At 42.1% G+C, this 11,549-nt stretch overlaps 1 protein-coding gene across 1 annotated transcript in view; it reads right to left on the bottom strand.

The window, feature by feature from the left end:
* Positions 1 to 6,621: 6,621 nt before the first annotated feature.
* GPR107 (G protein-coupled receptor 107) overlaps positions 6,622 to 11,549 on the bottom strand; it is a 58,450-nt gene continuing 53,522 nt past the window's right edge. Inside the window, 1 exon segment of the mRNA XM_043499050.1 lies at positions 6,622 to 7,697. Within this exon segment, the coding sequence (XP_043354985.1) occupies positions 7,436 to 7,697 (262 nt within the window). The 3' untranslated portion in view covers positions 6,622 to 7,435.

Here is an 11,549-nt window from a genome sequence, read left to right as displayed (position 1 = left end):
AGATTGGCCAGTCCATAGCTAACAGTATGGGTTTTTTAACTTACCCTGGAAATGGGAAATTGAGTCAAACTGCAAAATTGGTTTAAAATGAGAACATTAGAACAAGGTCAGGAGCTCATTATGGGTCTGATCTTGCACGCAGAGACCCCATTTCTGTTCAAATAAACCTCTTGGTCTTGTGGCCATTCCCATGTATTGTTTAACTGACTCTTTGCATTGATCTAGGCAGGAAGCTAATTTTAGCATCATCAAGAGGGAGCAAGACTGTAGGTGTTAAGCTAACACTCCATTTTATTTCCCCACCCACCCATCTGGTAGACCTGCAATAATCCCACGCCCCTCTTGACTGTCCTACTGATGGAAAGGCAATCTCCTGTTCTGTTATGCTATCCTTCAGCTGTCTCACTAGGGAGGTTCCGTGTCTCTGCAAGATATAGCCACATTGCTGTAGACCAGGGGTGGCCAACCTGAGCCTGAGAAGGAGCCAGAATTTACCAATGTGCCTTGCTAAAGAGCCACAATAAGACATCAGTAGCCCCCGATTAGCTTCCTCCCCACCCCTCCCCTTCCCTCCCCACACTCCTGCCCACCAGCACCTCTCCCTCCCTTCCTGCACCTCCCGCTCAGCTGTTTCGTGGCATGCAGGAGGCTGTGGGGGGAGGATCGAGGGCACTGCAGGCTCAGGGGAGGGGGTGGGAAGGGGGCAGGGCCTGTGGCAGAGCCAGGAGTTGAGCAAAGAGCACCCCCCAGCACATTGGAAAGTTGGTGCCTGTAAGTCAAGCCCTGGAGTTGATGCCTATACCAGGAGCTGCATATTAACTTCTGAAGAGCCACATGTGGCTCCAGAGCCCCAGGTTGGCCACCCCTGCTGTAGACTCTATAGTCTGAACTGTCACCTCCGGCAGGGCAGCAATTAGCTATCATGGGGAGTGGGGGAGAGAATTTAGTTTTTCCAGAGTACTGCTAATGACTTTCCCCCCCACCCTTCTGAAAAAGGTATGGATAACGTGTTCATTTAAGGGGGCTGAGAAATCAAACCATACTAGCACAGCCTTAGAGAACTTGTTTCCAGAGAGAAAAGGAGTACTTGTGGCACCTTAGAGACTAAAATTTATTTGAGCATAAGCTACAGCTCACGAAAGCTTATGCTAATAAATTTGTTAGTCTCTAAGGTGCCACAAGTCCTCCTTTTCTTTTTGCAAATACACTCACACGGCTGCTACTCTGAAACCTGTTTCCATAGAGGGGCTCATATGCATTTGTGATAGCCTAAGCTTGGGGCAGGCTCCAGCTTATAACTGAAAAACCCCTCCTGCAGCTTTTGTGTATTCATAACAGGGCCTATTGATTTTATGAAAAAGGTAACGCAATTTGTTTTTATAGCGCATCCTTCATACACCGTCACAACACACTGGAGAAAATGTCAATCATGAGCTAAGGAGAAAAATGGAAGGTTATGGTCAGATTTAAAGAGAAGCAATTCCCTGCTGTCATGGAGATGATCTCACAGGAGCAATACAGGCAACAGCTATGGAGAACATTAGGGAGGGCCCCAGAGGAGCAGAAGCAAACTGCAGGGAAGAGGTAGAGAGGCCACAGTGAGTTTTAAAAAGAAAGAGCCCAAATCGGGGGGGGGGGGGGGGGGGAAGGAGGGGAAGAGGGCTGACAAGGCCTGGGGTAGGGGCAAAGACTTTACACCAGAACCAAAAAACCTCCCTGTAATGATAGAGTCAACTCCTTGGGCAGCGGTTGGAGGAGGTGCTTGAGTAGGTATTGCAGAGGGACTGGTATTCTCTTTCCATTGGTCCAAGAAGGCAAAGAAACCAAAATTCATCTTTCCCACCTAACCTGCACCAGTTTTGAGCCTGAGATAGCCCTTCCCATTGCTTAGCCCCTCTGTCTTCATGGTCTCCCTTTAGAATCCCGTAGTCTCTCCTCCATTAGCTGCAACAGGTAAAATTCAGCTCTGGTATAACTCCATTGATTACTGCAAGCTTGCAGTTTAGCTGAGCAATTTTCCACTAATGAATAGATACCAAACTCCTCAATCATACTGGTATATTTTCGTATGTGGCAGAGGCCAAATAGTTTCATATTTCTAATAGAGTTCTAAATATATATAAAACATCAGGTACAGTTGAGAGAAGTTTGCCAGCCAATACACGCAGCTAGAAATTCAGTTGGTCAGGAGTGCTTTCTCCAGTGGGTAGTAGTTAGTTGGAGGATAGGTTTCTCAAGCCACTGGGCATATTTTGTCAAACAAAAATTCTATTCAGACCCCATATGAGGAGAGAGAAGAGAAAATGCAATAGAAATTCTCATTCCAGTTTTACAATCTTGATTATATACATGTGCATCACAGCAGGAAGAGTTAGTGTCCTGATTTGTATCTCCTAGTGGCTTATCTTTACCTAAATACTGTCCACTACTCTTTTAACAGCTAAAAATACCAACAAATCTATTTTGCACCCCAATCTGAACTGAAGAGTAGAATATTTACATATCTACAAGCACCCACAAAAAAAAGAACCTGTATGTGGACTGAAATCTGAGTCTTTCAGAGGTCAAATGACTAATTAATCAAACCTCTATAGTTAAAGGTATCCTAAAGCTGTTTTAAAATACAAAATGATCTATAATCATTAAAGGGAGGGTGCTTTCAAATCTGTCACTCGCATTAACATAATGGTTATCATGTCACTGCTTCAGTCACCCAGCTGTTAGCTACCCTGAGTATATGCCCATCTGAGAACCTGGGTACAAACACGGTGTGACTAGCCCATCCCACCGCGGCTACATACTCAGTACTAGCGCAAGTATGTCTCCTTGAGTTGGGAATCACACCTCCTGCTCCACATGGAGACATACCCTTAGCTACAAAAGAAAAAAAGTGAGACTTATCTAGCAACAGGGCTGTCATTAACTCCACTTTATTATAAGGAGATCAGAAAGCTGAGTGAAGTTTCTACAGGGACATTTTTTAAAACTGCTCATGCTACAGGATCACTGTAATCAAAACTTACACAGGTTCTTGAGCCAGTCAGCTCACAAGGAATGTGCTATTTCCTCCACCACTTTCTTCTAATGTCTTCACTTTACATATACTTTACTACCGCAAAAGAATGTTTTCTCATCAAACGCAGCATCAGCCTTTCAGCAAACAGCCTCTTTCATGTATAAGCCATGCAGAGATCTTAAGGAATCCTTGCTATTACTAAGCAAGAGACCTCTGGGGAAACATACAGAACTTTCAGTATCACTAGTAAAAATGACAAGTGGGCCAAGAGCAGTGTACAAGGAGGCTACTAGGAAAGCTAAGATTAATCTGTTTTAGAGAGGGATGATATTTTCACCATGAATTACAATAAAAAGTGGATTGGTCAAGTCTCATATGTGCACCATATCATATTTCAAACGCATTTCAAACGTATCCAGCTTATGCATGAAAAACAATTCAGAGGAAAAGTAAATTTTTGCTTCTCTACAGTCTCCCATGTCACCCAGTTACGTCCCTCTACTGGATGCTGAGTCTCCACGTTCTCTCAAAAGGGGAAGAAACAAGTGTTTTGATGGTTGGGATGGAGACAGCCATATTCAAATTATTATTCTGAATCCATTTTAGTCTAGACACAAAAATTTATTTGAGCATAAGCTTTTGTGAGCTACAGCTCACTTCATTGGATGCATTCAGTGGAAAATACAGTGGGGGGATTTATATACACTGTATTTTCCATTGAATGCATCCGATGAAGTGAGCTGTAGCTCACGAAAGCTTATGCTCAAATAAATTTGTTAGTCTCTAAGGTGCCAAAAGTGCTCCTTTTCTTTTTGCGAATACAGACTAACACGGCTGCTACTCGGAAAACCATTTTAGTCTGTCATGTGACAAAGGATAAGAGATGTATATTGGAAAACAAGTTTCTTTCTCAATGTTCCTGCTCTCATGGTCTGATTTTCAGAAGTGCTGAGCAGCCCCATCTCCCACTGAACTCAATGGGAATTGCAGGAGCTCAGCAACTTTGAAAAAATTCAGCAGTCTATAATTAGTGAATTGACAACTGAATTTATTTTTCCAGGAGTCTAATAGGGTGTAACTGTCTGGATTGTAAATCTCCCTTCTCAAAAGAGCAATTTAAGAAAAGAGATAAATTAGTGCCTGTATTTAAACCCTTCTCTCGGGAATCACAGTTCTTGTTCAATACTTGGGCATACTGGAAAGCCAAGAAGTCTATATCCTTTAATATTTGGGAAGAATGTTACATAGCTAAGATTATACAGTGCATGTGCACTCACTCTGTACATAGTTAATTTAGCTTAGAAAAAAATGCATCTTCCACATACTAGCTCTGAGAGAAAATGCTGCAATGCACCAAATCTTTACAACATGCTCCCAGGGTATGCCAGCATGGAAATCAAGGAACAGGGCAATCAGTCGGAGAGAAACACTGCAGACGGTGTACTCTACAGATCATGACATGCTGGATTCAGATAGTAACAAGAAAGAGGAAATCCTAACTGGGAAGCCACATGCTGTCCCAACTGGAACTACTGCCCTTGAGGAAAAGAAGTGTCATCAGGAATGTTGCCTAGGTCATGATTTATTAAAAAAAACCAACCACCACCCTTGTTAAACTATTGAGAGGAACATTCCCAAAGCCTGCAGGGCACAGGAATTTGCCAAATACACTGCAAACAAGTTCGCTGTGGAAAAACAGCTCGAACTGCTGCAGAACCATACTGCAGCAGTCGCTGCTACTGTGCCGAACGTGTACCAGTGGCATTTGCAAATCATCTTTTATATTGATTTACTCAGTGCATTACTACTGAAGAGCAAATGGATGCCTGTGTGACATTTCACAGTTTGTACCGTATGAGTTGAGGGTTCTATAGTGGCAACACACACACACACACACACACACACAAAACCATCCACACCAATGCACTCGCAGACTCACAGAAGCCTGGAGTTTCCAAAACTAGTCATCGTTCGTTCTAATGCCCCTATAATGTATTTAATCCTTTTGCTAACCTGGATTATTATAGGCAGAAGCAGGAAGGTTACAAGCCACTGGGGTCTGAGAACATTGAATTCAACTCCATGCAGTACTTGTGATACTCTCCTCTGCAAAAGGTGAAGCCGATTTACCAGATACACACTATGTCAGCACTTGAAAGCCAAGTGTGGTGATTATGCTACCTAGTGAACTACTGGGCCAGTTTCTCAGCAGCAATAGAAATGGTCAAGCACTTACCAATTCCGTGTGTTCACAAGACACTGTGCTAGACAGAAGATCAAAAAGCCAAAATGCCATTACTGAGAAAGAAACAGAAGAAAAGGAAGTGGAGGCTCACTTTAAGAATGGATGCTGTATAAAAACTTTGACCAGTTTCTTCAGTTCTCTGTCCATGATGTTGTAATGGGTTTTATTTTTATACAAAATAGCTTAGCTGCGACATGATAGCACCGCTGGTTAGCATTCAACATCCCTGCTGACACCACATGCCAGCTAGTCAGATACTTGTCCACTCGTCTTTAGTTCATGCTTTGAATTGAGTCATCCTTTTAGAAACACTTTCAAAGCTTTTCCCCTCAGCTTCACAATCCATGGGAGGATGCTACTCCTGGTTATTGCTTGGCTTTCCAGAGTTCTCCAAAGTGCTATGGGCTCTGCATATAAAGCTATATTGGCTATATTATTAGCAAAAGTGCATATAAAAAGAGAAACCTGAGACTAAAGTGTAAGAACTGGCTATCTCAGCAGCTCCACTGAAGCCACAATATGTAGTAGTCAAATGTTAGGATTCCCATAATCAGGGCTAATGTGGCTCCTAAAAGATCTATGTTTGGGGTGGAAAAAGCCATACCCTTAAAAAAAGTTAAGATTTAATTTAATCCAAAAATGCATTAACAGACCCCATAATAACACCTTGTTTAGATTAAGAATGCATTATTGCACATTTATTCCTAACTGGAAAACCTGTCCACTTACTCATCCATGTGTATTTGCAGTAGAATACTTGAGCTCTCAGTGTATTCTTCTGAACGGAGTTTGTGGGTGAGTCTGTGTCAGATGGGCCATTTCTGAAGGGACAGGGTGGCTCCCTAAATTCTTTAGGCAGACCAGTTTTTAATCACATTTGTAATGCAATATGTACAGTGAGCTGGTTCTCCCACCCATGAGAGAATTAACTGTTGAGAACATGATTGCCTAGCACATTTGGCATGTGCTAGGTTCCTCACTTCTCTGTCATTTAACATGTGGAGGCAGAAACTATTTTCTGACGTGCTAAAGACATAGATCATACAACATGGATTATCCCATTGGCAGTGCATTTCCATTTCCACTGGCTGGAGCTCTAGGCTTGCAGGATGCCTGCCACTAACAGTAGAGTCAGACCATTATTGCTTTGAGTACGTAGCAAGAACGGTAGGAAAGGAATGTTAGAGAGGAGGATTTGGTATTGGTGGAAGAAGGATACAATGTTTTCGTGTTCTCTTTGAAAGGAAACCAGTCCCAGACATCAAAGCAGGTAACCTTTTTACCCCCACTTCCAAAGATTTTCGCAGTTAGCAACGGCAGAGATGGTTGGAGGAAGAAAAACCAAGTGATCTTCAATCAATTCTTTAAAACTCATTTATTAAGAGCTCTGCAATCTCAGCTCCAGTCCAAAAGAGAAATGAATCAACATTCTAAAACCAAACTCCACTGCATCCTGTTCCAGTCTTTACTGAAAGGACAAAGCTCCCCGTGGTTGCAATTCTCCAGTGCCTGGAAACTTGAGTTCTGCAACAGTCATTCACCAAATTCGATCCCAAGTGGGTTTCTCATCAGAGAAATGTTAGCACATTTACGTGGTGAAACCCCACACTGCCATTCTTCTGCAGAAGTGTAGTCAACACTGAATGTCCAGATCTCTTAATGAAGATTAAGGCCTAGTATCTGGTAGCTGCAGTCTATATGCCTTTCTGACATTCAGCTGCTCAGGCAGCAGCCTGTGGATGCTACACATCCTAGCCAGAGGCAAGAGGCCACCAACAGAGGCAATATGGCTCAGTATAAAAAGAGGGGAAGACTCATGCTGCAGTAGAGGCTAGTCACAGAATTCTTTCAGGGGTTCTCCCACCTTTTCATTCCACAAGAACAAGCTCCTCTGATGGACCCTCCCACTTCCCCACCTTTCATGACACTTCATAATTTCCAGCACAGGCATCTCACCGCACGTGTGTATGCATTATATAAATATTTACTTTACCCACACACACTATAGGTCTCTCTTCACATTGATATTACGCATTCCAGAGAACACAACTGCAAACAATTCAGAAGTCCTAGTAGTTCCAGAAAGGAGGGGTGAAGCAAATAAGCCACCCAGCATCCCTAAGAAAGCTCTAGATTCCTTGTGTGTAACAATATCCCATAATAAGCCCATATCCTTAACAGAGGAATAATAAGCTTTTTGCAATATTTTGCTCCCCTCCACACACCCCAGTCTGCAGTCCCAGTGTTGGGAAGCTCAGGTTGCTCACTTTCCACGGAGGAGTAGTAATACAGTAACATTTTCTTGGAAAGTGCTGCCTTGGTCCAGTGGAATCGGCCCCTTGTGCTTTGTTCTTCCATTTGTGCCAGAGCTCCGCTGAACCATTTACCGCTTTCTTGATCTTCTCCTTGCTTTTCATCACCCCTGAAGTAGCCACCCTGGAGGAGGGAAAAAAGGTGTTTCAGAAGAACATAAAGCTTCGGGAACTTGAGAACTACACCAGCAATTCTCACTAGGAGCCCAGGCATAGCTCTCAATATATACACCGACTGACACCTTTATATTTGTACAGGAATCTCTCAACATTACCTATGTTGCCTTCCCCAATTTTCTGCCACTTTTTTTATTGCCTACTATTTTGCAAGACATGCATCTTCTCTGGAGACAATGCTTATGTGGTTGAAGCCAACCAACAAGGGCAGGAATTCACTGAAAATCCATTGCCTTTGATATCCCCTCTAGCATCTGATTCTCTGATCCATTGAGCCACAGCCCAAGCCTATATATCATTGGCTCTCAGCCAGGTAGGTACTAACAGGTGCTGGGGTGAGCAGGGTTTCACAAACACCCTGCCATGCCCATATTGCTAAGTGTGAGGGAGGTCCTGAAAAGAGCAGGGTGACAGGATAGGGTGTACTGGTAGAGAAGAAGTAGTTGAGAACCATTGCTACAGTGCACGTTCATGGTCTTTACCCGTCACCGGTCATCTTAACCCAGTAGAGTGTGTGGCAGAAGTCCTGAGGATTTTGACTCATAAGAACCAGCGTACCTGCAGGAGTCACAGAAGCACTGACAAAGAGTCAAAGGTTCAAACATAAAGCAAGTGATTAAAGACCAGTCATTTATCTAAAAAGTACCCATATAAGAAGGGACGCCTTGGGAAATGATCTAATTCCAAGTTATAAGGAAACAAAGAATATGGGATTGGAACCATTTTAAGCTAGACTTCAAACTGCTCTAATACTAGTCAGCACTGAGCTAGTTCTATTTGTGTTGCAGTACTTCCCAGAGGCGCCAAAAATTAGATCAGGATGAGATCCCATAGCGCAAAGATTTGACAGACAATAGCCAGTCCTGGCCCCAAAGAGCTTACAAACAGAAGAAATGATGAGAGCAAAGGAAGAATTATCCCCATTTTACAGATGGGGAACTGAGGCACAGGGAGATAAATAACTTGATCAATGGCAGATCTAGAGACTGAACCCAGAGTCCCAATGCAGTCCATTAACCAGAAGACCATCCTTCCACTATGGCATCAACGGCGGCTGCTTCTCTTTCAGCATGTTCTTTCGCCAGAGTTTCTAAACATAGATGGTTACACTGAGATTTGGCAAGAAGCTGTGACAAAGACTATTGCTAATCCATTTGGGTTTTTCAAGCTTCATTTTAAAGAAGTGTGCTTAAAAAGGCTTTGGACAAACAGATCTGTAAGCAGGAGCCAGAGCATCAATGCCAACTTCCTACCTCAAATGTTTCTGGTTCCAGCTGTCTCAAGAAGGAACCACCCACAAGCCACCCCAACCGATGTAAGAAAGCAAAAGTGGCAGATTGCAGTGAAGACTCAAGACTAAAGAGAGAGAGAAGACTGCACCATCACAATTACAAATGCTTCTAAAAAAATCTCCTTCTATTCCAAACATTCTTAGCTGCACAGCTCTTTGGTTGCAGTCTTTTTTCTGGGGTGGAGGAAAGGATATTTAGGTAGCGTGTTAGTAAAACTGCTTATTGAAAGTTTTCTAATAGAATCTTTTTTCTTGCAAAGAAGAGTACATTGCTAAGTAACCAAGGAAAAGACCAAAAGTTTAGACATGCTGCAACTGAATGTATTTTAATCTTTGTTTATACTGAAGAGAACAGCAATACAGTGTGTTTCTCAGCTACACAATTGACACACTAGAGGCTACTGGCTTTTATTGAAGTTGCAAGCAAAGTGGTTGATTTAAAAAAATAAAACCAAAAAAACAGTAAGCTTATGCAGTTGAATGTTCTTAATGTTTTGATTAACACTTTTTGTGTTAAATATTTTCCTTTCTGCATTCTCTTGAGGATTTTAACCAAAAGAAAAAAGAAAAAACTATACTACAGATCATGCCAATGGCTATAGGCCAGAATTCACCATACCGAGTCCGATTAAAGTTATTCAGGGAGAATCAGGGTAACGATAAAAAACAGAAGTTATCCCCTATATCAACCTGGGACTATCAGTACAATTTGACAATGGGACCATAAAAACCTTTTATACTCTGCAAATATTATGCAGGCAAATCTGGTGCATCAGTAATGCCACCAGTGTCAGATGATTACCTTGAGTATCAGACAAATTCTTCAGGATATCGATATGAGGCCTTCTCCATTGTAAAGGAGAGAGACAATAATCTGCCTCCCACACAGTAATTTGATGTATATTCAATGTTATCTTTTTATTCTATTGCAGAATAATGTACTCCCTCCCATTTTGTTTATTGGTATCTTCTGACAGATTAATATGCATAAAGTTCCTTATTTAGCTTAAGGAGAGCCAGGTAAAATGCTGCTAGCTTCCCTCTCTTGCGCATACACAATGCGCACACAAGACTTCTGAAGGAAGTTGCAACAATCTTGCTTGGAGTCGCAACCTTGACCCGCTGATGTGCCCATACCTGCTGTTGCTTCCCATATAGTTTGATTAAACAAAAATGTGTTTATAGTCTCTATGCTCAGTGCAATCTCTCCTCTCTCCAAAAAGAGGAAAGAAGAGGAGTTCTTTTTTCAAAAGGCTCATAAGATAATGCCTGTTTAACTTTACCACCACAGAGATAATAGGTGAATAAACTTCTGATTACACAAGCTACAGCAGGTAATTTCCCTGCCCCCCCCCCCAAACAATAAAAAATGCTTTTCTACCAGTGTAGTTCCATTGGTGACAGGATTGGGCACAGAGCAAGTCTACAGGACATGGGGTAAGAATGCCCAGGTCTTGTCTTTATTGCTTCCGCCATTACAACCCCAGTATACAGCAAGAGATTTGGGAAGACCAAAAAACAGTTCAGAAAAATTCTTATTAGGGTTCACAAAAGCTAGAGATTAACAACATTGACTAAAGCCAGGCACTCTGCAATTCAGACTAGGTCTCTGAGCTGCCACAGAACTTCAGTCCTGATCTGCAAGGCCCTAGGTCAAAGACTCTCAAACTGCAGTCCATAGAGCACTTATCTGTCTGTAGGCAACAAATTACATTGAATGGCAGCTAAAATATATTAAATCATTTCCTTCTTAATTTTTCCCAAGTGAGCAATTCCTGGAGTTGCAACAGAGCTAATAAGTAACAATCACAAGCAGGAGGAGGAAGTGATGCCTTATACCAGCAGTGCCCAAACTATGGTCCGAGGGCCATACACGTCCCACCAGAGCATTTCATAAGGCCTGCGGCTTGCTTCAACACAATATACTAAGAGTCTATTCATTAGCACTTTGTTGTCATGTTTACATCATTTTAGTTTACACAAGTCTGTAAATAGACAATACCGTACATAGAAACAACCTAATACATATGAAACAAGCTGAACTTAAACTATAAATCAGTACAGGGGACTTTAAATCTTATTAAAATATGTAGAATTTGTTTGGCCTCCACAAGGTTGTGCTTAGGTTTATGTGGCCCTCCTGTGTAATAGGGTTGGGCCCCATTGCCCTATATATTTGTAATACGTGGTCAAAAATTATGGAATAGTTTGTTTCCCTCTACCTTAGTCAATCCAGATTTATCAAGCAAGAATTGCTAAGTATGCAGAAGTTTTTCCACCTTTCACAGCTCTGTTTCATGACCCTCTTTTTTGCATGGTCTTTTGTTTTATAGTCCTACCCAAGGAAAAATGACAAGAGGAAAAACTGGAAGGACAGTAGCAGCTGAACTCCATGAGTCAAGTCTTTGATATTGCAAACTGGAATGAAAGTTGATCTGCCATCAAGCAAGGAAGCTGAACTCAGCATGAGAAAAAGCTTTATAGCTGTTTTCTTTACTTAATGGAGAA

This window comes from Dermochelys coriacea, chromosome 16 (genome assembly GCF_009764565.3).
Source record: "Dermochelys coriacea isolate rDerCor1 chromosome 16, rDerCor1.pri.v4, whole genome shotgun sequence".
Classification (NCBI taxonomy): Eukaryota; Metazoa; Chordata; order Testudines; family Dermochelyidae; genus Dermochelys; species Dermochelys coriacea.
The sequence above is the reverse complement of the archived record's forward strand: the minus strand, read 5'-3'. Positions and strand labels throughout refer to the sequence as shown.